Here is a 27,782-nt window from a genome sequence, read left to right on the forward strand (position 1 = left end):
CTACTGCCAGGTGAGAAACGGGGAAATAATCATAAATTATACATATTCCATTATTTCTACCAAAGAAGAAGATCCTTATCCTTGAATTATGAAACTGTATCACATTTATATAAAGTTTTTGTTATTCCAAACACATATCTATAGCAAGCTATTCCTAAACGCTAATATTCGTACATCTTGGTTAGTTAAAGATCTACGAAGATGAAAATCCAATTTCAGGTCCAAATTTATATAGGATCAACTAAAGCCCTCCGTTTTCTTACCAACATTGTAATTGGCAGCGTGGTGAGCATCATTTCTAAGGAGAAGACGAAGGCGCGACCACAAGCCCTGAACACAGTGGAGCTCATGAAGGTCGCGAGTGCAGGTCTCGGCATGAGCCCGCAGTCTGCCATGGTGGTGGCCGAGCGCCTCTACACGCAAGGCTACATCAGTTACCCCAGAACTGAGACGTCCAGCTACCCTGAGAACTTCGACCTCATGTGGGTGTTCTAGAGGTCTCCGGAGTTGTAGTCCGCGTAATTATCGCATGACATTTAATGGAATATGAGTTGCATCGTATGGTGATGTGGTGGTAACAATAGTTACTCATTTATGGTTAGTATGGTAGTTACTCATTGTGCGAGATTTAGTTTAAATGAAATCCATTTCGTTCCGACGTCGCTGCTCGAAAGAAATCAACCCCATCAAAAGAAATATTGTAATGAAAAATCGTGATTTCAAATGTGTTCGGTGTCAAAGGAGGGGTACGCTTGTACTGGCCATTCGTATTGACAAGAACTTAATCGACAACAAAGAAACGTGAATTTGCTTGTCAAGTATTCTGCATGAATTTATTGCACAATTTTTAAAAATTAATCACATATAATATTAAAGTGACATGGAAGCGAGTTCAAACAAGACCTAGTTCAAAAGGCTCCAAAATTCAGAGTCCAAAAAATTGATTATAAGCATGATTGAAGAATAAGGTAGATTCAGAACGCTTATATTTTGCAGCGGGGCGCTGCAGATACAAGCGGGGCACCAGGACTGGGGCACGACGGTGCGGGAGCTGCTGCGGGAGGGCATCAACAGGCCCAAGAAGGGGCACGACGCAGGGGACCATCCACCCATCACCCCCATGAGGGCGGCAGAAAGACATCACCTCGACCTGGACTCCTGGAGGATCTACGAATACATCACCAAGCATTTCATTGGCACTGTGAGGCTCCCGTGGTCCTGGTTCACTTTAGTGGCATCGTTAACGTGTTGAGAAATGTTGCTTTATGTCAAAATATCGTGGTTCGTGTCGGCGAATCGTGTTTTGTGTCAAGGAATCGTGTTTTGTGTCAGGGAATCGTGTTTTGCGTCGGGGAATCGTGGTTCGTGTCAGGGAATCGTGGTTCGTGTCCGGGAATCATGTTTCGTGTCAGCGAATCATGTTTCGTGTGAGGGAATCGTGTTTTGTGTCGGCGAATCGTGTTTCGTGTCAAGGAATCGTGTTTTGTGTCAGGGAATCGTGTTTTGTGTCAGGGAATCGTGTTTTGTGTCAGGGAATCGTGTTTTTTTTTTGTCGAGGAATCGTGGTTCGCGTCAGGGAATCGTGGTTCGTGTCCGGGAATCATGTTTCGTGTCAGCGAATCGTGTTTCGTGTCAGGGAATCGTGTTTTGTGTCGGCGAATCGTGTTTCGTGTCAGGGAATCGTGTTTCGTATCAGGGAAACGTATTTCGTATCAGGGAGTTGTGATACAGCCAGGGCATCATAGTTTGTGTCCTTGAATATTGGTGCGTGGCCTAATAATTGTTCATGATAGAATAGTGAACTTTTGCCATGGACGAGAATCTTGGTTTAAATTGTGCAAGCTGCTGTCTGCTGATGAACAGAAACGGAATCGTCAGTTATCTGGGACACTAATATTCTGCAATAGCAGGCAGCGTTCGTTTGATTGCAATTTTCCGTATATTGATTGCCTTTAACACCATTAAAGTAATGTGTATTGTTGACAGCTGATGCCGGATTGCAAGTACCTCTGTACAGTCATGACATTCAACACCATTAACGTAATGTGTATTGTTGACAGCTGATGCCGGACTGCAAGTACCTCAGTACAGTCATGACATTCAACATCGGCTCCGAGGTCTTCTCCCTCACTGGCATCGAGCTTCTTGATCCTGGCTTTACGAAGGTATGCCAATTCAAATATGTTTGTGAACATAAAATTGTTCTCCTAAATTTTAGTGGATACTTGCGCCGTACCGTAACAAGTTGGAACTCTTTGTGAGGCTAACAAATTCGGTGAATTTACTAACTATATTCAAAAATATTGTTGAGTATTGGGCTCATCTAGCTTACGAAAAATCAAGAAATTACTCGTTTGCACAAATCACCTAATTTTTATACTTAAGTAACTTGTTTTCAATTTTTTACGAAATTCAACTTTTTATCCGTTAGTACAATTGACTATAATTGACTGGATTTACTAACTTAATGCGTCGCAGTATTTTCCTCTAATTACTTATACTTGACCAGGTCATGGATTGGCTGGCGTTGGATGAAGAGAGCAAAGTTCCTGACCTCGTCGAGGGAGACAAACTCCCCATCACTGAGGTTGCTTTACGTAGATGTAATTGGATGCGAGTTTAGGTTAGCAGATACAGTTTAATTCCTAACTCAATGTTCATAGTTTATAGCTATCGTACTCGCTTACTTGGATGTTATCACACGGTGTGATTCTACCACAGCCTCTGGCCAACGTGCACGTACTATTACCTTATTTAAGGATGCAACATAAATAAAAAATTTTCATATTTAGGATTTATTTACGATATCAATGGAACAATACTAAACCTAATTCATTTTTGGTGGTAATCAATTGTGTTATAATTTTTGTAGCTTATGACTTAAAATATTATAATATTAGTTTTAGGAGCTTGAGACGCCTTAGGGAAAACGTCTGTTTAACCGACCATATTTTAGCCTTCATGCATGTTGACCTTATTCATCTTGTCCGCGGTGATTTTATTAGGCTGAAATTTTTATATTCTAAATCTGAGAATTGCCTATTATTTGGATGGATAATCATTCACACCCTGCAATTTGTTCTCCTTTTGTGAGGACTGAAAAAAAATTACCGTTTTTTTTTTTTGTTATTCGATTTATTATATAATTTTTTTTTATTCCAGCACGCACGATTTTTTCTAGCAATATCACTGAATGATGAAAACGAAAATATTCCTGGATTTGAGTGTGATGCTGTATCAAACATTAGTCTTTCTTGGTTAAAACTTTTTTTTTTCTTACTGAATTATTTTTATATTTCATCAACTAATTAAATTCTTTCAAGTATTTCTTCAAATTAGTTGAAACTTTGAGAACCCATACCTGAATTGGAATTGGCAACCAACTGAATGAATAAACTTCGCTCGCAAAGCATTTTTTCTTGAGATGTCACTCATGGCGCCTGCTATTGGGTCGAATTTAATTATTAATCAAATCAATTCTAATAAATTATTCGATTCGTCATTGACAGGCGCGTCTGAACGAACGTCAAACCGTGGCTCCTGACTACCTGACGGAGGCTCAGGTGATCGGGCTGATGGAGAAGCACGGCATCGGCACGGACGCCTCCATCCCCGTGCACATCAACAACATCTGCCAGCGTAACTACGTCACCGTCGAGTCCGGCCGCCGCCTCGTACCTACCAACCTGGGCATCGTGCTCGTGCATGGCTATCAAAAGGTCAGCTTTGTGGTCGGGATTATTGGTCGGCATTGGGATGAAGTACGGCGAAATTAGGAAGTGCTTTGTAAGCCCTGTAATTTTGTCAGCGAACTGATGAAAGCAGTGTGGTAATAGTTATCCGTGCGTTGTAGTTAGGTCAGCATTTCTAGATTTTTCTTGTTTCAGTTTCAGCTGAAGTGAATTGACGTGCGCTTATTGGGAACTATAATTCAAAGGTTTTTAGTTAGCAACTCTAGTTATCAGCAATTATTAGTATTATAGTAGTAAGTTTGAATAATAAGCTTAGCTAGTCGTGTAGACCACGCAGTCTAGTGCGAGTTACTGTGGTCAGATCGACGTGGACTTGGTGCTGCCGACGATGCGGTCGGCCGTCGAGGAGCAGCTTAACCTCATCGCCGCTGGCAAGGCCGACTTCGACTCCGTGCTGCGCCACACTCTGCATATATTCGCTGCCAAGTTCCAGTATTTTGTGAGCAACATCGGCGGCATGGATAACCTCTTCGAAGTCTCCTTCTCACCCTTGTCAGAATCTGGGAAACCTTTCTCAAGGTGAAGTTTTTTTTGTGTTTTCAAGCCAAACAATAATGAATACAATTCATTGTTGCTTTTATTTTATGAAGAGAAATCGGCCTGGTCGTTCTGAATGCCATTGTTGTGATGGTCCTCATTTCATTTTTTGCATGTATTTTTGAGATATAATTATTGTATTTATGAATACTTTGCCTGACTTGTGCGCTAACCGACCCTGTGTCAGCAGATGCGGCAAGTGCAAGCGCTACATGAAGCTCGTCGAGACCAAACCCCAGCGCCTGTACTGCGCCACCTGCGACGACACCTACGCCGTGCCTCCTGGTGGTCAGTTCTTCACTCTCCTCTCTTGCAGTGGAATAATTAATATTAGTTTCTGTCACCAGTGCTCGTTACTGCGATTATATATGTAATATTTGGGGAGCTGCCAGCGTGAGTGGATAAAAATGATATATATTTGAGCAAAGAAATAGGATTCGTTCGCGATTTTCAGAATGATACTAAGCACTAAGAGTGAATAAATGAATTGAAGGTGAACGAACGCTCGAATATTCATTTGCAATAATTCCTCAATTAGGCAACGTGCGTGAATACCAGGAAAACAAATGCCCTCTGGACGACTTCCAGCTTCTGTTATACAGCGGTGGCGGTCAAGGCCGGAGCTACACATTCTGTCCTTACTGCTACAACAACGCACCCTTTCCGTGAGTCTTCTTGTGGTCTTTTTACTTCAGGGCTGCGTCATTTCCTCTTTTTATTATTTACAGCTCAGATTTTCTCTCCTTATTTGATCTGCATTTATTTACTCTTTTTCCATGAAGTAAGTAATTCAAGTTATCAAGTCTGGTGATCGTGCTTAACACTTTGTTTGCTGACAGGGGAATGCTGAAGAACAGCGGCTGCAACAACTGCCTGCACCCGACCTGCGCGTTTGGGCGCGACAAGATGGGCGTGTCGCAGTGCATGGAGTGCGAGGGCGGCGTGCTGGTGCTGGACCCTGCGTCAGGACCTAAGTGGAAGATCTGCTGCAACAGGCGAGTGCTGCGTGTATTGTGTGGCCGCGAGCTTGTGCCTATTGTCAAGTCTGTAGGCAACAGACGAGTCCTCCGCATCTTGCGCGGCCTTTAGCGTGTGTTTATTGCCACATCATCACATGAGTAACCAGCAGGCTGGTAATAGCGTCTTGCGTGGCTTTTAGCTTACGTTTATTGCCACATCAGTAACTAGCAGACGAGTCCTACTCATCATCTTGTATTATCCTCACTCATGTTGGCTTGATGTTCCTGGTGTTATATTTTATGATCGATACTGTCTTCAACTTATTTGTGTCCATTCACGTAAAACTAAGTTTTTTTGTGTTTTGGCTTCAAATGCTTCTGTCATTATTGCAAACAGAGCACAAAATTTATCAATCTGACATTTTCTATAAAAGTGTCACTCAATATTATGGAAGCATTTATTCGTTTGCAGATGTGACGTGCTTGTTTGCCTGTTCGACAAAGCGAGCAAAGTTAACGTCTTGTCAGAGGTGTGCGCCACGTGTGGCTCCCAGAACGTCGCCGTCGAGTACAAGGAGGTTAGTTGCTGCACCCACGCAACTGCGGGGATATCGCCTAAAATTACAACTTTTTATGTTTTTTTAATCTGTTACACAATTCTACGAAACCTAATTTCTATAAATGATTATGATGATTTTACAAAAATAAATCTGTAAAGCGCTTACCAAAACACAATTCGTTTTGAATGTGGCCGTTACGTGAACATGGAAGCCACACAAAATATTTGCAGCGTTCAGTATCATTGTGGACCAGAGGGTGCAAGCTACAGCAGGTATTTAGTATCCTAACAGATTATGTTACGTTGCATGTAGGTACGCACATACTGTGGCCCTAAGTTGATGTTAATTTTGTAAATGTTTACAGTGTTTTTTTTCTAAATTTTGGTGTTCGTTCTTTCGTGGGTGGTTTTTTCTTGTTTCAGAAGCACTTGCAACAACAGGACAATTCGTGAATATAATTTGGATCACACGCTGAGCTGAACCCGTTAACTGGTTCCTCAATTCATTAATCTTATCTGTGGTGAATGGGATATAACGTCCTTTCAATTAATTACTTGTGCATTGTGTGGTCAAATACTATGTTAATTAAAATCCTTCAACTTCAGAATTATAGTAGAGAAGCTTATTCATTATTTACCTATCATAACCTCTAATGTCGAATGTGAATGTGAAATAAGGCAACTAATTCATGTATCTTATTTGTAATTTAATATTTTCCAGCTCCGTATGTTGTGACTGAAGTGGTAAAATATTTTCCTTATGTACTAGTTTTTGGTGTGGCCTACAGGAACAAAAATTCTAAACTTGTATAATGTCATGCAGGGCAAAAGCAAATTCAAGGACGGCAGCCTGAGCGAAAGCGGCTGCATCTTCTGCAGCCCGATGCTGACGCCGCTGGTGACGAAGCAGCGCGTGTCGTACGAGGGCAACCGAGGGCGCGGCCGCGGTAGAGGAGGACCTCGAGGGCGAGGGCGGGGCAGGGGTAGAGCGGGGAGAAGATGAGAGGTACTTGCCCTATGCCGCTAAAACTCTTCATGTATATGGACAATTTGGGTATTAGTAGAATTTATTGGTCATAAAAAGCAATACTAATGATTTTAGTATTGTACTCAAGGTATAGTTTGTAGGCCAGCTAGGGAAGAATTTCAAGCACACTCTGAATGATGGACTAGAGTGTACTTGGAAATGGTCACTGAATTCTAAGAATTCGAGAAGAGATTATGCCACGAATTTGTTAGCAGTCGTCCTCAAAATACTAATTTGATTGGTTTAATTTTTTTTGCTGTAAAGGCAACATTCGTTAAAAAAAGAGGTTGCATTGAAATTGAAGGCTATATTTGTAAGAAGAAACATTGCGAGACGATGAGGGCAGAGGGCTCTCCTGGTCTCACGTGCTTTAATATAGGTACTCGTACCTTATCTGACTATAATATTTATTTTATTTAACACTTATAATTTCATTTCGCACTTTAAAGTACGCATGAGAAGAGTTTGTATAAATTAGCAATTAATCTATTTTAGGTTTGAATATTTTTGACGTATTTCAATCCATTGTTTAAATTGAATTAACGCCTTAATCCATTGTTTAAATTGAATTAACGCCTTAATCCATTGTCTCAATTTATTCCAAACAATAAATCTAATCAAAGTGTATTGTGTCAACACTAAAATAATATTCAAACTAGCTTTCAATAATTACGCTTAGCATTCACCACCTAATGTTAAGAATCTCTCATGAACTACTGTGATCGTGAATTGGTATGGAGTTCTGTTGGAGGGCTGGTCGATGCTGCTGTCGCTGCAAGCACAACTTCGTGTTACGCTTATTCTCGCTCAGCCTGTGTTGTGCATAGGGCATAATGTAATATTTTGTTTAATGTTGGTAATGAGGATGACATTCTCGTGTCAATTTTGCTATCATACTCTATACAGATTAGTTCATTTCTCATTCTGATTTTTATACGACTTTGCAGTACGCTCGCTGATCACGAAAGTGTCATATTCTCGACAATCATAATGCAAAAATTTCTTTCCAATTTCAAGATTTTTTCATTCAATTTTGAAATTACTTTACCTAACTGTAAAGTAATTTCAACCTAACCTACCTAAGCTATTTTATAAGCAAAAAATTATTTTCTGTCAATATTTTTCGTTTAAAACGAATCTATAAATTATGTGCATAAATCCGAGTTCTGTGTTCAGCAGTTATGGGTAATGTGTTCATGTGTTCAGAGTTAAAGCTACTCTTAACGAAGATATCGTTTCTTGTCTTGAATGTTTCCTAAGTTTGGATCATTTGCTCGACCCTTGGTCAAGCCTCTGGCTAGAGAAAGTTTAGTTTTCGGGTAGACGCATTTGTTGATATTCGGCTTTGGAGTATCAAGATTTGAAATTTGTGTGACCAACGTTTAGGGAAATAAGCTGACAGTTGTCATCACAAGCGATCTTCTAAGCTTATTTTTGCCATCGCCAAGGAGCTTCAGAATAAAATCTCCGCAGTGTCTGTACGTCATTTTACTACCACATCATCATTGTTAAGAATAATCGCCCGGTCATGCACTCTGGCAAACGTAAACTCTAATGCCTCTTTTTGTCCGGGAGCGGTTTCAGAAGCTGCAGGAAGCCTGTGTCTCCTGGAGGTATTAGCAAGTTATCTGATTATAATTAAACTGCTCTGCCAGCGGAAAGAGAGTGCATCGGCTAAAACAGTTCCTTTTCCAATCGTGTGCCTATATCGGACAAAAGGATAATAATTGAACACCCAAGTTTCAATTCCCATCGTAGATGTTGGCATGAGGAACTGAAAGGGAGTCGCGCCCCTTGCCATATCAGCCCCCCCGTCATCCCTGTTTCTTGCGATTAGGGACATGGAGCCGAAAAATAAAATCAAATAAACGCATGACAACGCTATTATTCCGGTTATAGTTACATTTTACCAGTTGAATTGTTATATCTCACTTGGTTTTATGTCGAAAACTACTTCTAAGTAAACTAATAATGATGAAAAGTGCAAGCAAATCTGATCGCGAGACGCCCGTGTCGAATTCCGACGAGCTCGCCTGACTACCTCTGCCTATCAGGAAGCTGCTGTGGGGCTCGTTGTTCTGTAGGCTGAGGGGTCTTACCTGGCACTCCCCTCCTGCCTCTCCCTGGCACTCCCCTCCTGCCTCTCCCTGGCACTCCCCTCCTCCCTCTCCCTGGCACTCCCCTCCTACCTGTCCCTGGCACTCCCCTCCTGCCTCTCCCTGGCACTCCTCTCCTCCACCACTGCACTCAAGTCATTGTTTTTCATTAGAAACGATCTAGTTTTATAACTTCAGCACAACTTTCTAGCGCGATAGAAACCGCGATCGTAGATATAACGTGGGAATCGAACACTACCAAGCGTAGTCCCGGCCAGTATCATACGTTTTCAATTGACGAACGGCGAGTTCCATTGATTCCATCGATCGAGTTAAACTAAACATTCTTTGCTTTATAACTTTACTGAATAGACTATCTCAGTCACGGGGTTAAGTCGTTATGTACGCAGGTCAGTTTTGGGGTTAAGTTATGAATAGGCAGACCAGTTGTGGGGTTAAATTGTTATACAGGCAGGATTCCTTACCTTTCCCTTCTTTATCTCTCGTACGGGCGGCCGACGTCCCGTGTAAGCGAATCTTTCACAAATGTCTCCGTTGTTGTTGTAGTTCACCTGTCCCTTCCTGGCACGCAGCCTCTCTGAGATGCTAACGCTGCTGCCGACTCAAGTGGCGTGGCCTAGCGAGACCTCCTGCCTTTTGAGATATTGCAAAAAATTTGGATTTAGGCCTTGCTGGCGACTTTATGTTAGACTTCCAGTACAAATGCCTTGATAGCTAATACGCTAGTAAACAATTCACCTAGTCAAATTATTAAACAATTTTATTTTGCCAGTTTTGTGAAGATTACTGTGAGCTTTTCATACACTGCCTCTAATTGAATTTTTGCATTCAATAATTTTTTTATGTTTAATAATCGATTTTCATTAAGGACAGTTTTTCCATGAATTTTTGACACATGCTTCTAGATTTTTTGAGCAGACATGTAAGGTCTACCAGACTACCCTGATGCTGTACTCTATTTATTTAAAATCATTCCTAAATTCTGTTTACTTCTACTTAGTCTAACCTGATCAATCATGGCGGACTTCACTTGGCCCTGGTACTACAATTTCCCGCCCTTCTTCACGTGAGTTTTTTTTTTCTATCGATAAATTTCAGCATCTTTATATTAAAGTTTTCTTGTGTTTAACACGGCTACTTTGCTGAAGGCCTGTTAGCCTCATTCAAGGGAGATGTTTTGGCTCCTGTAGCTTACCGCGGATATCTTGGTAAACCAGAAATTTTCGAAGCTATATTATTGAAGGAAATGATCATCTCAGTCCATGTTGTCAGTCCCTACTCCACGTTCGATTATTAACAGCTTAATACATGATAATATTTAATACGCACTAAGAGGATCCCGATGATTTGTGACGAAGAACACAACAAGAAATTAAGTACTTCTAATTGTTAACTAACTATAAAGTTGACCATCCAAAACGCATACAAACAGTTCTATATATCACGCATCAATAAATTTCCATACATAACCCAAGCATCACATGCACAGACTGCAGACCAACAGCGAGGTGCGGCGCAGTCAGCTGGAGTCCTGGTGCGGGCTCGTGCTGCGCTGGGCGCGACACTGCAACGTCACCAGCATCGACGTCGCCAGCTGCTCGTCTCTTCCCGTCTTCAGGTACGTCAACCGACGGGTGCCTGCATCACTCGATGTTAGAAGCCTGTCTTCAGGTACGTCCTCCTGTCAACCGACGGGTGCTTGGGTCAGTCGTTGTTGATATCCTGTCTATAGGCACGTCCTGTCAACCGACGGGTGTTTGCATCACTCGATGTTAGAAGTCAGTCGTCAGTTACTTCACCGTGTCAACCGACGGGTGGCTGCATCACTCGTTGTTAGAAGCCTGTCTTCAGGTACTTCACCCTGTCAACCGACGGGCACTTGCATTACTCGTTAGAAGCCTGTCTTCAGTTACTTCACTCTGTCAACCGTTTGCATCACTTCTTTGTTATTTGACTACATTTGTCCTAACAATAATAAGCTCATCTGCTTAAATAAGCAGGCCTTGTTATATAATACTGCGCTACGTGTGCTGCGTGTCTTCAGGATTTGGGGCATACAAGCCGCTGCTCTGTTCGAATACAATCTACTGTATTTTATTGGGTTATTAATTCCACAGTAACGCGGAGGTGGGGCGCGCGCTGCCCCCCGAGGGCATCTCTGTGGTGCTCCACGAACTGGCTAAGCGCGGCAACCTCGAATGGACCGATAAATCTAAGACCAGGTATGTACCACGTATGTAATTTAGCTTTGGTAAATGAAATCATCGTAGGCTTTTCTTTGGAAATTGTATATTTTATCAAGACTTGAAGAAATTTTATTAAGCCAGCGACATACATGTCAAGGAGCTCGAATATTACTAGCCTGAGGACTTCATTACCTTAAATACTCGTCTATGCGCGTTAGTATCGGTAATGATGTTGAATGTTGTGATATCAATATTAGAGTTGTTAGCATCCGATAGCGTCCTATATCTGTTACCTTCTCAAGGTATCGAATCACTTGAAGTGTCTAGTTAAAGACATATATTAATTGAATATTTTTTCTTGTTGTGTTAGCATGTTGTCACGAAACTTTATTGTGGCCTAATTTTCGGTATATTTATTTAAGCATAGCAAAAATATTTACTTTCTCGCATGGAAGTGGAGGCTAAGTTAAAATTATTGTACATTCAGTTTTATCATCCATGTTCGACTGTATTATTCATGACATGAACTGATAATGACGACATACTTCACACGTTTTCTCTAATGTTTTTTTTTACGTTTTATCGAACATTTTGCACATGATGTTAAGTTGACGGCCTCACAGTTTATCGTTGCCTAATGATAATGAACGCTGCTTAATATTTGATGATGTACATAACTCATTTTATCTTGCATATGTGCACGCGATTGACGTGTTCGCAATTGTTGTTTAATACTAAGGCAATGAGTGCATTATTAGGGTCTAATGGTGCGGCTGCCCTGCATGAAAATGTGCAGTAATGATAGGTAAATTCTACTTGTATTTTACTGAACGCTTTATATGAGTGATGCGTTGTAATGATAGAACAATTATACTCAAAGTTTTTTTTTTTGTTTTCTAATTTTGCTCAAAACCATCTTTGAATGATGCTTTGTAATAATAAAGCAATTCTACTCAAAGCTTTCTTTTAATTTTACTCAAAACCATCCATTTTTGAATGATGCGTTGTAATAATAAAGCAATTTTACTCAAAGATTTCTTTGAATTTTACGTAAAACCTTCTTCGAATGATGCGTTTTAATGATGAAGCAATTTTACTGTGATATTTTGACCATCAGAGGACAAGTGCTGTGGCTGAGCACAGGGGCGTGGGCCGACCAGCTGTACAGGTGGGCGCAGGCCACCAGCAAAGTAAACACCGTGTGCACGCTCTACGAGCTCACCCAGGGTGACGAGAGCACCGACCAAGGTGAAGCTTCCTGCACTTCATGTCAACGCTTTGTTTTTGGACAGTAACTCTACTGACCGTGTCTACTGACGGTAGCTTTACTGACCATGGCTGCTGACGGTAGCTTTACTGGCCATGTCTGCTGACGGTAGCTTTACTGGCCATGTCTGCTGACGGTAGCTTTACTGACCATGGCTGCTGATGGTAGCTTTACTGGCCATGTCTGCTGACGGTAGCTTTACTGACCATGTCTGCTGACGGTAGCTTTACTGACCATGGCTGCTGATGGTAGCTTTACTGGCCATGTCTGCTGACGGGAGCTTTACTGACCATGACTGCTGGTAGTAACTATTAATCATGCCTGTATATACGAAATGCCCTGACGAAGATATATGTATTCTTTGACAAAGGGCTAATCCTCTATCTGCTTAAGATAGCTATAGTAACCTTGCCTTCAGATGCGACTAGCACTCGCGACGGTAAATCTAATCTGGAGATTTACGTTCTAAGAACGTGGACATCACGTTGGTTCGTTTGCACAAGACTTTCAGACATTTTTGCTTACTACTAACTTACAAACATAGAAGTGAAGCACGAGGAGTCAGCTGATAGCATTCCAATACTAAAGTGTACCGGATTAAGTGTGAACAATCGCTAAAGACAAGTTTGTGCGTTACATTTTCAATTCACTACAATTTAACATTTTGTGTCCTCTACTACAAATTTACCTATGACGTTGAACACAATAGTGTCATTTCAGCTTTCTATTAACTATTTAATACCATTTACGGAATAATTTCGTTCCAGAGTGAATTATGATATTATTCAATGGCGAATGAATTATGTCGAATGGGCAGCATTCTAAAGTTCTAAACTACCACACACGTGGTCGTTCATTTCAACTTAAAATTGGTTTTAACTTTAGTATTAGTGATTTTCGTCTTTCTACGATACGATTTAATCCCTCATTCAATAGTTTGATTTATGTGTAGAGTTCTTCGGGCTCTCGGATGACGTGGTGCTGAAAGCGCTGCGGCTGCTGGAGAGTCAGGGCAAGGCAGAGGTCATCGAGACACCTGACGGCACGGGTGTCAAGTTCCTGCAGAGCTGAGCTGCTCTTCAAGCCATGAGAAATGCAAGAGTTTGTGTCTCACGTGAGCGGTCGCTTAGAATGCCCCTTGATTTCGCCCACAGTTTTTTAATTAGCGCTACGGGCATCGTTCACAGCCAATGAGCAGAATTGTAGGCAAGCGTAGATCATTTCGATCACTTACAACTGAGACGTCATTCATTACTATGCAGTAGCTAAGCTGTTGGACGACTGTGGGTCCGAATTTTTTTTTAAGGATTTCGAAAGTCAATGCGATAATAGGCTTGTTGAATGTCATGCAGTTCATAAAGCCTCAAGATCATGCTCTTAATGTACAGCTTGGTTCTCCGTCGCAATATCCTAAGTTTAGCTAAATGTTTTGTATATTCCAACACTTTAACAATGTGAAAAAGTTTTGTTATCGAATTCAGTTGTGAGTTTCTGCTTACTATTACCATGTTGTGCTTGGATTCAGGGAGCATTTTAAACTTATGATACTTGGGTTGATGAATGCAAATCCTGCATGTTGATTGTTGAAGCTCAGAATGTTCGAAGCACACAGTTGTGTGGGTGGTTAGATTTTAGCTCTCTGATTATCCTCACTCTGCTAACTGGAAAAATACCTATCAGTAACCCTCGGCCTGCATAGACAATAACGTTAAATTCTTCCTCTTTGTTTGGATAGCGGTATTTGATATCCCACAAATTTTCACTTTCAGCGTTCCTTTGTAAACGTTACGAGACAAAGATTTTTTAAGCAGTGATTGCAACACTGCTTAAAATCACACACATTGCAAACATAGTTCCGCTGTATAGTTTCGAAAAAAGAAGCCGTTATTGATGCTGTGTTAATATAGTGTAGTTTTTTTACCATTATTTGAGTTAGTTACCTTCTTCTGGTCCAGATATAAAATGAGTTGTCAGCTGTGAGAACATGTCAACTCAAGAGTCAACTGTGAAATTTTGACAAAAGTTCAGAAGTGTGACCGAACTATGTTGACAAATTTTCAAGAGAGAATAATAGCCTTAAGTCTAGCACGGAAATATTTTGCATGATTGAGGACATTCTGTCTTCATCATCGAGCTCTCGAATAATGAGAAGTATGATGTCAAGTAATGCGTGGTCGCTGTCAAGAGTAAGCACCGTGATGTCCTAGATATTAAAATGAATGTCTTATTCAATGCATAATTAAAAACTACACGAGTGTTTTCGTTATTGCCCATACAGTGAACTTGTACAAGATGACGCAGTTCAGAAAATTTACACTTGAATAGTACAAAAATGTTTATTTTTGTCTTAACTTTCTAGTATAAAAATTACTTGGAAGTTATTACTAAAATGCACGATATAAATGGCAGTGTTTGGATGCTTAGATATTACTAAAGAATATCTTGATTGATTCGCACGTCATATACATATGCATGCAATTAATTGGACATAAATAGGCCACAAGTTAGTGAAAAAGTCAGAAGCAACCGTCACATACTACTCAATGAACGACATCTACTGAAATAAAAAACTAAACTTATATCCTTACATCAAATTAATACAAAACGGCAATGCCCAAGTCTGAGGTGCCAAACGTTCTACTCAAAGATTTAGACGGTTTAACATAAAATTATTACCTACAACGGTGATGAATTTTAGAACGATTTCTATGAAAATATAAAACATGTTATTACAATCGTTTCAAGTAATTGCAACACGGAAACTTTTGACCTCGCTTAATTAGTATCCCTCAACTTAGTCGACGCGACTCGTCACAGACGACGTATAACATGGTGTCAGTTTTAAAAATAACAGTAGCATTTCAGAAGAAATGTGTAGAAGATAACGTTTTACAACGTATTTAGCGAAAATCTCCCTAAAAAACTGCTGGGCCAGGATCAAGCAACTCAAGCTTACTCAAACTGCAGGAGCAGAACATGCATAGAATAACGGAGGCCACCCACAGCCTACCTAAGCTTGAGCCAAACGGGCGATAATTCGCTGACTCTTGAGAGTTTGTCTCAGCACGTGTAATACTTCAAGACATCCAATATTTTGATTTTTAATGAAGTTATCATTAATACTTATAAATAATGGAACAGAATTCATGCCGAATTTATCTGGGATTCCTTATGAAGCAAGTTTTTTCCTGTGTGTTTTAAATATTAATGAAAATTTAAACAAATTCAAGATATGTACACAATTTCATGCAGTTTATCAGTTTTTAATCATAAAAAATTCATGTTTTAGTCAAGATACTCTAAACGAATCACACTGTAATTCACTTCAATAAAACAGGAACAAAGTCATTCTCTAAATCAAGATAAGAAATGCAGATCTAACAATGAGCGAGTCACAGCTTGAGCCATTTTCCGAACACAGCGCTAACTCACAGTCACAGATCGCCCCAATGAGTGCAGCGCATCAAGGTGCTGGTACCAGCGCAACACTCTTCAACCACGCACAAAACAAGAAGCAAAAGGTGGGCATGGCCTCCCTGGTGCAGCCCACTGCATCACTGGTGCAGCCCGCGGCATCACTGGTGCAGCCCACTGCATCACTGGTGCAGCCCACGGCCCCACTGGTGCAGCCCACTGCATCACTGGTGCAGCCCGCGGCATCACTGGTGCAGCCCACGGCCCCACTGGTGCAGCCCGCGGCATCACTGGTGCAGCCCACTGCATCACTGGTGCAGCCCGCGGCATCATTGGCGCAGCCCGCGGCCTCACTGGTGCAGCCCGCGGCCTCACTGGTGCAGCCCGCGGCATCACTGGTGCAGCTCGCGGCATCACTGGTGCAGCCCGCGGCCTCACTGGTGTAGCCCGCGACCTCACTGGTGCAGCCCGCGGCCTCACTGGTGCAGCCCGCCGCCTCACTGGTGCACCCCACTGCATCACTGGTGCAGCCCACTTCATCACTGGTGCAGCCCACTGCATCACTGGTGCAGCCCGCGGCATCACTGAGCCGGTGCAACACACGAGTTTTCTTTGTTTCCACTGTCTGCTGGACACGATGTCTCCAAGCATAGTTTTTTGGCAACAAATTCAGCTGAGTCAGCGATGCAGCTTTTATTTGAAGACTGAAAAGCAAATGGAAGAAATATTATAATTAATTTGACATTTCAATTGTAATTACAAATTTGGTGACAAAAATTAACAAATGTTCTTAATAAAGCAGTCTGTGCTTAAATAAATGCAACTTTTGCTCATAACATTTTTGCGAAAATCTAACTATTTCCGAACAGCACCATTGATCAAGAAGACTATTATGAAATGGTTGCATTAGGTCATATTTTATCGTAAAATTGAGGAGAATTGTGACGAAGTCTTGAGGAGCAGTAAAATGCGCGCTCGAGATAGACATTTCAGATTTTTTGTAATAAATAAAAAGACTGACTTTCGGTACCCTTATAAACAGATTTGTCATGCTTGCACTAAAATTTTTATTCATATCTAAACAAAAATGATTAATTTGTGTCAAGATTTCATTATTGCTAGTCTCCAAGCATAGTTTTTTGGCAACAAATTCAGCTGAGTCAGCAATGCAGCTTTTATTTGAAGACTGAAAGGCAAATGGAAAAAATATTATAATTGATTTGACATTTTAATTGTAATGACAAGTAAATTTGGTGACAAAAATGAACAAATTTTCTTAATAAATGAGTCTGGGTTTAAATAAATGTAACTTTTGCTTTTAACCTTTTCGTGAAAACTCAATTATTTCCTATTAAGAGCACCATTGCTCGAGAAAACTATTATGAAATGGTTGAATTAGGTCATATTTTATCAAAGAATTGGAACGAAGTCTTGAGCAATAAATGCTTGCATGAGATGTGAATTTCACAGAACGTTCCCAAGAAATATTCTCTTCGAATGAATGTATGAAGCTTTTATCTGTAATGAGAGACGTTTCACAATTTTGTAATAAAAAAAAAAAGACTAATCTTTGGTATACCTTTACGAACAGATTTGTCGTGCATGCACTTAAATTTTAATTCATATCTAAACAAAAATGATTAATTTGTGTCAAGATTTCATTATTGCTCGAGCAGAACTTCGATGGCATAACAACAGTAATTCAACATCAATCCACTGGATTATTGTTCAAAACAGGACTATATCAAGAGCATTCGTCTGAGTTCAGGATTATTATTAGAATTTTATGCGTAATAGATGGAGACCTAAATATGATGAATGAATGATGATATGGTATGGATAGATTTGAATTTAAAATATATCCTAGGATATTCTGAATCCCACACGGCACACACTCACTCTTAGAGGCGATGGTGAATTTTCGGTGATGGGGTCCACGTGGTAGCACGCGCGGCACACTGCAATATACTTCTCACTTCCACCGATCACTTCCAACTGCGACAAAATCAGGAGGTGCAAGATAAATATCCTTCTACTAAAATGCAAGGTTGAAATAAAATAAAATGAAGGGCACGTACGTTCGACGTAAATACTTCTTGATCATTCAGAGAAAAATTACCACCTTGAACAATGGATTGCCCAGACTTGATTTGTTTCACACGCCTCCCACTCCCCTTACAGAAAAAATTTAACTCGGTACTCACTGAAGTGAGTGATAGTGCATTTTCTCGTCGACGAAAACGTGAAGTCATAGACAGACGGACGGACATGACGAGCAAAATAGCTTTTTTTCTCATAAATGAGAAAATGCGCTAAAAATGGTCTAGTTTCATAATCATGTTTGTAAGAAATTTGTAATGCGATGCACGTACGGCTGTCTCGTGGGTGATACGCTTAGTAAAAGAAGCGTCTTGATAACATCGCATGCACACGGCCGTGAGCTTGACGATGCTCTCGGCGAGCGGCACGAGCTGTAGGATGCTGCCAAAGCCCTGCCTCTGGTACGTCCCGTCCAGCGCCGCTATGATCACCACTTTGCCGCTGTTTGCCATCGCCTCCGCAAAACTCACTGTGTCGGCAAACTAAGAAAAAAATTTTCTTCAATGTTACCTATGACAACAGCAATCAAAATTTTCGTTTTTTTTTATATAAATATACATATGCTTATTAAGTATACGAAAGTGACTGCTATGAGCTAAAAACGCCTGTAACCTAAATTACCCGTACATGATAAAATGCAAATTCAAATAAAATTATAAGTAAAACAAAATGAACCTTGGAAAATTAACAAAATTATTTTAAATCCCTACATATTATTAATTGTCACGACTAAACTGTAAGACAAAATTTCAATTCATGGAATTGTCGCAAGAACAACAGTATATTAGTACTCAAGCCACATACGTTTTTACCGGAAAAACACGGCAAAGGATGAAAATGAGTTAAGTGCGCATAATTGATAATAAAATAATAAAAAAAAAACTTTTTAAAAAAACACGTTTTTCTTGTAGACTAAAAAGTAGAAAATAAATTATGGCTCGCCCCAAAAAAACGTGTGTCGAGCAGATTTATGATTAAAGCGAGAAGCACACAACACACGAATTTTGAAAATTTGATGGTGAACGTACAGCCCGACCCACGTTTTTTGGGGGGAGCCATAATTTATTTTCTACTTTTTAGTCCACAAGAAAAACGTGTTTTTTATTAAAAAGCATTGGTATCCATGTTGGAGAGAATTCCGGCAAAGATTATTAATTTTGAGCGAGGTATATACGAGTGAATAAACGGTCAAATGATGCATTTATACCATAGTTCCGAATTTGCCAACCAATAAAATCTAACTGTAATTAAGACTGAAGTACTCACAAACTGTCCCTCGTCAATGCCAATAATGGAGTAATTGTGAGCAGCCTCCATGAGCCCCGTCAATGTAGTTGCAGTAACAGCAGCAAGAGTCTGGTGATCGTGAGTGGACAGCTGCTCGCTGTCATATCTGAAACAAGAAAATTTATGATTTACAGAACTTTTGAACATTCAAGGCAGAAAAAGCAAATAAATATCAATTGCTTCATACTTATCTACTACCAGAGAACAAATTGTACAGAACTGCATCAGCACTCCTTACCTAATATCATTGGCATATTTGATCACCAGACATTTGTGCTTGGCAACTTGATAGCGTTTGATTCTCCTCATAAGTTCTGTGGTCTTGCCAGAAAACATGGGACCAAAGATGATCTGCAAACAAAAAAAAAAAATGAATGTGTTATAAAGGGTCAAAGTAATGATTTTAAAGCTTTTGTTGCCTTATCATTGTCCAAATTATTGTGAAGAAATTAATTTATTTTCTCAAGATTGGTATTGAGAGGGTTGCTTCAAAGATTTTCCCTGCACCCAGCTATTGTATAAATATTGTAAAGTAATTAGATCATTTCCCAGGTGTTGTAGTGCAGTAACAAATATTTTGGAAAGCCTCTCATGAATAAAAGGCTACATAAATATTGTTGAACAAAGCTCATATTAATCAAAATAGCATATTTTAAAATACGAAATAATGTGAGCAAAAAGTAGTAATGGAAAATTGCAAGCAACTCACCCAGTAGATAATGTAAATATGAAAAACACACTAATATTTAATAAATATTGGAAGACTCCAGACAATGACATCAGTTGTAATCACTGAGAGGCGGTTGGAGCATTTCCACAGAAGCAAGATATCCAAACTGCCGAGCAACATCTTCAGGACTTTGACCATTATAATTAATGGATGATATAGAGGCTCCACTACTAATTAGGAGATGAAGCAGTCGAGCATTACCCCCAGCTGCAGATATGTGAAGTGGTGTGTTGCCATTGATATCAATAGCATCAACATCTGCTCCATACTGGAGAAGCATTTGGGCAATGGCATAATTCCCTGTCTCACAGGCCATGTGAAGTGCTGTAGCACTACCATTTTGGAGGCCTGATAATACATTTGGGTTACAGTTGTTACACAAAAGAATCTTAACAAGCTTTGCTAGTCCACCCATGGTCGCAACATGAAGTACACCTAAGCCAGCAGTACCCAATGAATTGATGAAACCACAGGCGTTTTGACGGTCATCTACAGGCATTGTTTTCAGGCACTCACAACACTGGCATAAAGGATGACACAGAGATGATAATTTTGCATCTTTATCAAAATTACCAGTAGGCACAGAAAGTAACCGTAGAGCTTTTTCTATTTCACCATCCTGGATAGCACATACTGCTTCATCTAATTGTCTAGACTCACTTTGAGTTAGCTCTTTGATTGGTGGATCAACAATTGAATAATCCAGCTCATGAGTTGCAGTAACATTTTTACTAGGTACCATAGAGCATGATATATCATCAGATGCATTTGGTGTTCCTTTGACAGTGGTTATGGCTGGGCTGCTTTGAGATATACAACCACTGTCAATACTGACCCTTTTGCACAAAAAAATTTCAGGCCTTAAGTGGTTGTTGGAAGCTCTTTGCTGGTGAGCATTCAGCACAAGTTTCCGTAGTTCTCGATTAAGGCAGAGATCAGTTGAAGCAAAGCCAGCTTTATTTTTCACCATCAGGTCATAATTTCCATCCTTCATTTGTTCCAAGAGAACAATGATCACGTCCTGAAATCCCCACCTGCAAGCTAAATGCAAAGGTGTATCACCATTGTTATCAACTGCCATACAGTCAATTGAACCATGAAGCTCAGCATAGAATAAGAGGCTCTTCACACAGCTGACATGCCCGTTTTCAGCAGCCAGATGCAGGGGCATGTATCCACGTGAATTTGCAATACCTATGTCAGCCCCATTGTGTAGCAAGAGGAGAACACAATTCTTGTGTCCCTTCATGGATGCAAAATGCAAAGCAGTGCTTCCTTGGTTGCATCGTGCATTGACGTTAGCTCCTCTTTTGAGCAGTAGTTTTATTACTTTAGGACAGCCAAAAAAAGCAGCAGCATGGAGACCTGTAAAGCCTTCTGAATCTGAGGTCTTGGCAGAGACACATGAATTCTTCACCTGATCTAATAAAGTAGAGCAACGAGGGCAAGTGCACAAAGGGTGGCATAGTTTTTTCTTAATATCATCCTTGGATTTGAAGGAGCTTTCTTCAAAAAGGGCATTGATTTCAACAAGTTGGCTGTGTTGAATATATTGAAAATATTCAGTTATTTTTTCATCATTATTTCTGGTCAGTAATTTCTGAACTTCACTTTTTAATAAAAAATTGCCTGAATCTTCTTGGTCATGTTCAAGTTCAATTTTTTTATAGAGGCCACCAGTGGAAATAAATTCTAACACAGCCTCCAGAGTTGCAAAATGAAAGTAATTTTCGCCAGTTTGTTTATCTTCACCATCAATGTGGAAGTGCTTAAGAAACATCATGTGAGCATACCAATTTGGCATGGCTGTCTTTACAACAACATAACACAAGTTTGGTATGAGTTCATCAGTTGTTGCACAGCGAATCTCCGCACAAAGAGTTGCAATAACTTTTTTTATGCATTCAGCTTTGTCAATGAAAGTTTGAAATTTGAAAAATGTCCTTAGTTCCTTCACAGACACATTGTAGTTGTCACTATACTGAAGATTGACATCAGTGCAAGTGATGCCAGATGCATTGTTCAAGTGCAAGTTTAATGTTGCATCTTTGGCACAAGCAAAAACATTTAAAACTGCCACAAGTGAGGGAAAAATTTTATGTTGAAGATAAGTAATAACTGATGTCTCTAGAAGTTTTTTATAATATGGATCAGAAGTCACCTTTGCTTTAAAACTTGACTGATTCATAACTAAGCTACAGCCAAGCTGGTAAGCATTTATAACAACTTCTATTAGAGGTTGAAGCTCACTTATTTTTTCACACTTCAGGCTTACATCTTCAGCCAATGAGTCAAGATTGTGCATGACTGTAAAGTTCTGTAATCCTTGGCACAGAAAGTTTATTGCATCATGGATGGACAAAATGGAAGGCAAAGAATCCACAGGTTTATTCCAAAACAAGGGACATTCAAGGCACATAAGTCCATACTTTCCAAACTCATCGTAGAGAACTTCTGAGAATAAAATTAAAACTTTCTTCTTGTTTGGACTTTTGTCATGCACTTCTTCATCTGTAACAAGAGCATCTTTGAGTAGATGAACTTGCTGGTCTGTGAGAGTAGTGAAGACATTCTCATTGCTGTCATCAGGTACAAGAGTGTGTTTCAAAACATCCACCTGGGTGAAAGCTGTGTTGAGAATAGTAGCTTTCCGAGGTATGCATAATAGCCAGTTTTCTTCAGCAGCTTGTTTTATGACATTTGCATGGTTTTCTTTAACATAAATAAAGAAAGGATTTTCTTTCAAGTTTTCATCATACTTAGCCATACTGATTATGATAAGCGCTAGATTGAATAACTTAAGTATAAGGTTTAACCAAAATAATCTGAAAATTATCTTTCTGTAAGTCAGAAAAAGTTTTTAGAAACTAAAAAATTACCATTCAACAACTTATTAATTTTAAAAGTTTAAGGTACCATTTCACAGTAAGCATATTTGCCAGATAATATCTCTCTGCAATATGTTAAGAAATACATATGAGCATGGAGTGAGCCAAATCCAGCTTCATGTGAACAGTTTTAGAGTGTTCAGTGGGGCCTTGAATGAGCTCTGATGCTTACGTACAACACTTTGCATCATCAGCATAACTCCAAACGCATGTAATAATGTTTTTGCACAGTAATTTTAAAATTTTTTACCATTTCAAATGTCCTGTGAATATTCATGTGGGAAGTAATATGAATAATAACTAACTTTGACATTATTTCAGTAGTAAGTAGTAACTCATTTAAATCAAACAATAACTTAATTATGGCATATCACATGCGGCCCTGCCATACTCAACAAGTATCAAACCACATTGAGTTGACATTACAATATGGCTAGATCAGACTTTTCCTACTTATTACTAAAATGTCATGGCTCTAGTGATGAAATTAATTCATTTGGAATCTTGTAACCCAATCATGAATCATGCACTTTTGTTAATATAAGATGGGAGGTAAATCATCTAGCACAAAATTTGCATCTCAAAAAATGGTGGAAATTCTAGTTGCTGGTAAATTTTTGCACTCAAAATTAGTTGCAGCAAGAAAAATAAGGTAGATATATTCCATACCTGCAAATGGCTGTAATATTGAATAAGGTATTACCATAAAGAAATCTAGTAACAATTTATTCAACAACTTTTTTATACCATCTTCTCCTTTAATTTCATTCACTGAAAGCTCTGATGAAGCATTCGGGGCTTTGCCGGTCAATGACAAATGAACAGCAATGGCATGTTTACTCTTGACTAAATCCATCAAAATAGTCCACAGCTACACATCTTTTTTCCACTGATCATAATCACCATCTTCTTCAAACACAGGAGGAACTTTAGTAGTAATGGCTCTTGCTGAAGCCATTTTGCACACTGCTACCAATTGTTAATAGCACACGTTCGGTAGATGCTAACCCTATCATGGTTCACGCTAGACTCCTGTTATCAACAGCATAATTGTTGCCAACTTGCATCACGTTACAGTCAGCCCAGGCCATGTAGGCTAAGGGCACTCCCCGAACCAATCAGCGTGCAGCACAAAGCCATCTCATGAACAAACAAGTGTGACATCACAACCCCTTGCAACACCATTACACCAGCAGACCAATCAGATATTAACAGGTATCACCATAAATAAATCTACAAACAGAGTCATTTCAAAACTTTTTTAGTTGCATTTCACCTATAAATGTAGTTATACAGGCAGTTTCACTGAATTTTCAAGGGTAATCATTTTATGTGCAATAAACAATAAAGCATTGATAAAACAAGATGCCAAAATGAGGAGGATCAAATGTTAATTTGTCATTATTGAAGAAATTTTCTCTTGTTCTTAAAGGATCTACAAATTTTTCACATAGCAATGGTTGGAAATATATTTTGTCATTCTTGATTACTCCAAATAAATGCTGTAGTTATTTCAATACTGAATTTAGTGGCAAAGCAGAGAGTTTTTTAGATTCTTCCTCAAGTTCATTTTTAGTCCTATGAGACTATGAGTAAACCAGTAGTGCAGTAGAGTATGATGTTAACTGGTTAAGAATCTATTATCATGGATATCACACCACCAACACCAGCTACACCACCAAGTGCCCCCAATCTCTGCCCATCTATGCCATGGAGGTACCCTGGCCTGCACGTCGGCTGGATGCCTGGCATACTCATGGGGCAGGCCAAATGGCAGAGGCCCTCCTGCCCGGATCGCTGCCAGACAGAGGTTCCTTTCTTCATTTTTTTCTGCCTAAGGGTAGGGAAACCTTGGCCTCCCCTTCCCCCTACCTACATACATCTTCAGCTGCCTATCTTTCCTGAGCACCTTATGCCCTTCCCTCTTCTCACCTTTTCTTCCTACTTGTCCTCCTCCTAACCCAGGGTATCCATCCCAACCCCAGCCTGCGCCCCTGCTCAGTCTGCTCCATCCCAGTTACATGGAGAGGATGTTAGTTTCTGTGCTCCAGGTGCAATGCCTGGACCCACAAGCGATGCTCCAGCCTGTGCTCCATTGATCTCTACTCCGAAGACTGAATCTGCCCTATGCGCAGATGGTCTGACCCAATCCCAGCCCGATCCCCCTCCCCCTTGCCCCCTGGCCTACCCCCATGCTGTCCCCCTCCCACCTCTGCATCCTCCAGTTTAATTGCAATGGGGTTCAATACAGTGCAGTTGAACTGGCTACGGTACTTACCTTGCCAAGACTGATGTGGCGGTTACTTGTCTCCAAGAGACCAAGCCATCAGCTGTATCCCGCTCCCCATCCTTTCCCCGATAAGTGCTGGAGTGCAGAGACTGCCCCGGAGGTCACAGTGGTGGTCTCCTCATCTTGATCTGCCACTGGGCGAAACATCTCTCCCCTCCTACGGGGCAACACCACCATGGAGGCCATTGCAAACTCCACCCCTCTCTGCATCATCAATGTTTACGTCCTAGTGATCCTTCCAGCCTCCTCCTGTGCTCCAGGATATTCCCTGGAGCTCTCAGACATTGTCTCAATCCTGGATGGCTGTCTGATAATGGGCAATTTTAATGCCCATCATCCCTACTGGTTCTGCAACTCAAAAGACCAGAAAGCTGCAGTGTGAGGAACCATAGTCATAGTCCTCCTTTGCCTACCTCAATGAGGACTGCTATACCTGCCTCCCCTCCCATGGCCTGCCCTCCTCACTGCTGGACCAGTGGACCTTGCCATCATCAGCAGTCATCTATTGCTTAACACATCCTGGACTCCTCAACCTCAAGTTGCTATCAACTCAGACCACCTGCTCACCCTGATCCATCTCCCTACTTCTGCTGACTCAACAACCTCCTGGGCCACGCTATTACATTAACTTTAAGAAAGCTGACTGGCCATCCTACACGACAGCTATCAAAGCAGCACTTCAGATGGTCCCTCCCTCCCAGACAGCATATCCCTGCTGGATTCCAGAAGGACTTCTCTCCTTCAGTCAACTCTGGCACCCGGATGCTCATCGAGCAATGGGATGACATCAGGGCGCACAACCCAACCGACTCCTGGCTTCCATAGCTAAACCTGGAAATCAGCATCCCCATACAGGCCCATGCCAGGAACACCTGATGAACATATCTTGCATTGTGCAGCAGACGCACAAACCAGTCCAAACACTGGAATCTCCTTTGCTCCCAAGCCGGAAAGCATAACTGCCCTGAGTGCCCTCCCCTCCCAATCAGTCAATCCAATTTGGTCTGAATTCCCTTTCCTCCCCCAGCGCAAGATCTCCTCCGCCTTTTGCAAACTCTTCACTTCAATCACTCCTCACTCTCAAAGCCCCTCCATCCGCCGCCTCTTAAATCAAATTTAGGCTGAACATCCCCTAAACAGGGACTTCATCTCTCTCACACCCGACATGGTGAAGCTCACCATTGCAGCTGCAAACTCTTCCGCTCGAGGTCCAGATGGCCTCACAATCCTTCACTTCAAGCCGTCAAGGTTCTAATTTCCTCAAGTCTAGGTAAATTTTTTACTGCGATTTTAGGTTAATTATTTGTATATGATAAGAAATTGGTTAAAATCTTGAGTAAATGAGGAAATTCAAAATGAACGAATTCTAAAAATCTCTGGTTTGCCACTATGTGTGTATGTACCTGTGTTCTGCCAGTTCTGGCTTCTGGGTTTTGAACTGACAATGGAGCTGGACTCCCAAAAACACAAAATGTGTTCTCTTACTGTCTTACAAGAAATGGTGGACTTTTTGGCAATTTTCTTTGCTTCTAAATTCCATCAGGAAATTAAAAATGAACAACAAATTCTAAAAAATCCCTAATTTGTCATGAAACTCACTACAATACTAATATGATGATCATGATCATTTTAAAATTTTGTATTTGATTGAATTTTTTGATTATTAGATTAGACTGCAGTCCAATATAGGTAATTCAATTAAAATTGAAATTAGATTAGAACTGGGTTGTGTGGCAGCTCAAGTGAAATGACAACATAAGTTTCAATTTTTCATCTTGCAACATGCATCATAAGTTGCATCCTTGGTCCTTTGGCTTCAGTTACAGCTTGGTGCTTGCTTACTCCATCCATAAATATACAATGACACTGAGACCTAAGTAGTACCTAATGAGATTTAGAACCAATAGGCCAGTTTAAAGTGTTCAACAGTTCAATAACTTCAATTCTAATATGGTGCTATGTGCTAACCTAACTGCTAATGTGTACACAGTACACACAAACCACAGTCCATTTATTTATTACCCTCTCTGGCCCCTTGTAGCTATATTCCAAAGTCCAAACGGCTTGTGAAAACTGAAAATATATTTAAATTTAGGCGGGGCCAATCATCAGTCTCATGATCTCATCAGATGGTCAGACTCAGACGGTGCCCGTGGTGACGGTCTTGGTTATAAAACTGAAAGAAGAAACATTCACTACAGGCATAAAACACACAAATTAGCCAGAATATACAAGAAAAAAGATGCTTCAATACTCAATCCTAGACTGTTACATGTTACATAAGATATTCATGTTTTTTATTCTTTTTTGTTAACTTTCACACTTGTTTTCACGGTAGGCAGGACTTGCTACTTAGGTGGCTTCACGTACGAACGGAATTAATTAACAGGTGACATGACTCGAATGAGAACTTGAGAGGTCCGATCAAAAGTTAACAATGTAATAGACTTATAGTTACCTGAATTTGTCCCATATTCGTTGGATAGGTTGTTGAGCTGGGAAGCATTATTCTCGAATTTTCTAGTTTTCTAACTGCCTTTTCAAAAATTGTTTATGACGCATACCGCGCCTTTTTCTTGCAGGTGGCGCAAATCGGTTGCTCACTCGACACTGCACAGCCCGGTGAAACAACCTTTGAATATTTTTAACATTTCCATAGGACTTATCAA

At 40.4% G+C, this 27,782-nt stretch overlaps 4 protein-coding genes across 5 annotated transcripts; 2 read left to right on the forward strand and 2 right to left on the reverse strand.

The window, feature by feature from the left end:
- Nucleotides 1-281: 281 nt before the first annotated feature.
- On the forward strand, nucleotides 282-8,311 carry LOC108679573 (DNA topoisomerase 3-beta-1; the record flags this gene model as incomplete). The annotated part of the gene is made up of 11 exons (XM_018168224.1): nucleotides 282-482; nucleotides 997-1,201; nucleotides 2,061-2,165; nucleotides 2,510-2,587; nucleotides 3,510-3,719; nucleotides 4,054-4,271; nucleotides 4,480-4,577; nucleotides 4,828-4,954; nucleotides 5,129-5,284; nucleotides 5,721-5,826; nucleotides 6,631-8,311. Coding segments are annotated over 11 exons (1,684 nt in total), but the record flags the coding sequence as incomplete, so codon positions are not given.
- Nucleotides 8,312-9,825: 1,514 nt separating this feature from the next.
- Nucleotides 9,826-14,660, forward strand: LOC108679579 (vacuolar protein-sorting-associated protein 25). The gene is made up of 5 exons (XM_018168232.2): nucleotides 9,826-10,017; nucleotides 10,441-10,569; nucleotides 11,069-11,173; nucleotides 12,255-12,385; nucleotides 13,357-14,660. Exons 1-5 carry the CDS (start codon nucleotides 9,968-9,970, stop codon nucleotides 13,473-13,475), a joined length of 534 nt encoding a protein of 177 aa, XP_018023721.1. The 5' UTR covers nucleotides 9,826-9,967; the 3' UTR covers nucleotides 13,476-14,660.
- Nucleotides 14,661-15,015: 355 nt separating this feature from the next.
- Nucleotides 15,016-27,732, reverse strand: LOC108679578 (thymidine kinase, cytosolic). Of its 2 annotated transcripts, none has more exons than XM_018168230.2 (6): nucleotides 27,572-27,732; nucleotides 19,444-19,556; nucleotides 19,185-19,311; nucleotides 18,191-18,400; nucleotides 17,718-17,813; nucleotides 15,016-16,522 (listed from the first exon to the last, which is right to left on the reverse strand). In XM_018168230.2, exons 1-6 carry the CDS (start codon nucleotides 27,617-27,619, stop codon nucleotides 16,400-16,402), a joined length of 717 nt encoding a protein of 238 aa, XP_018023719.1. In that variant the 5' UTR covers nucleotides 27,620-27,732; the 3' UTR covers nucleotides 15,016-16,399. The 2 variants fall into 2 exon arrangements, with proteins under 2 accessions (XP_018023719.1, XP_018023720.1); XM_018168231.2 differs by lacking the exon at nucleotides 27,572-27,732 and adding an exon at nucleotides 19,915-19,938.
- On the reverse strand, nucleotides 19,925-22,771 carry LOC125178598 (ankyrin repeat domain-containing protein 27-like). The gene has a single exon (XM_047882765.1). It carries the CDS (start codon nucleotides 22,700-22,702, stop codon nucleotides 19,985-19,987), a length of 2,718 nt encoding a protein of 905 aa, XP_047738721.1. The 5' UTR covers nucleotides 22,703-22,771; the 3' UTR covers nucleotides 19,925-19,984.
- Nucleotides 27,733-27,782: the final 50 nt, after the last annotated feature.

This window comes from Hyalella azteca, unplaced genomic scaffold, assembly GCF_000764305.2.
Source record: "Hyalella azteca isolate HAZT.00-mixed unplaced genomic scaffold, Hazt_2.0.2 contig1509, whole genome shotgun sequence".
Classification (NCBI taxonomy): Eukaryota; Metazoa; Arthropoda; class Malacostraca; order Amphipoda; family Hyalellidae; genus Hyalella; species Hyalella azteca.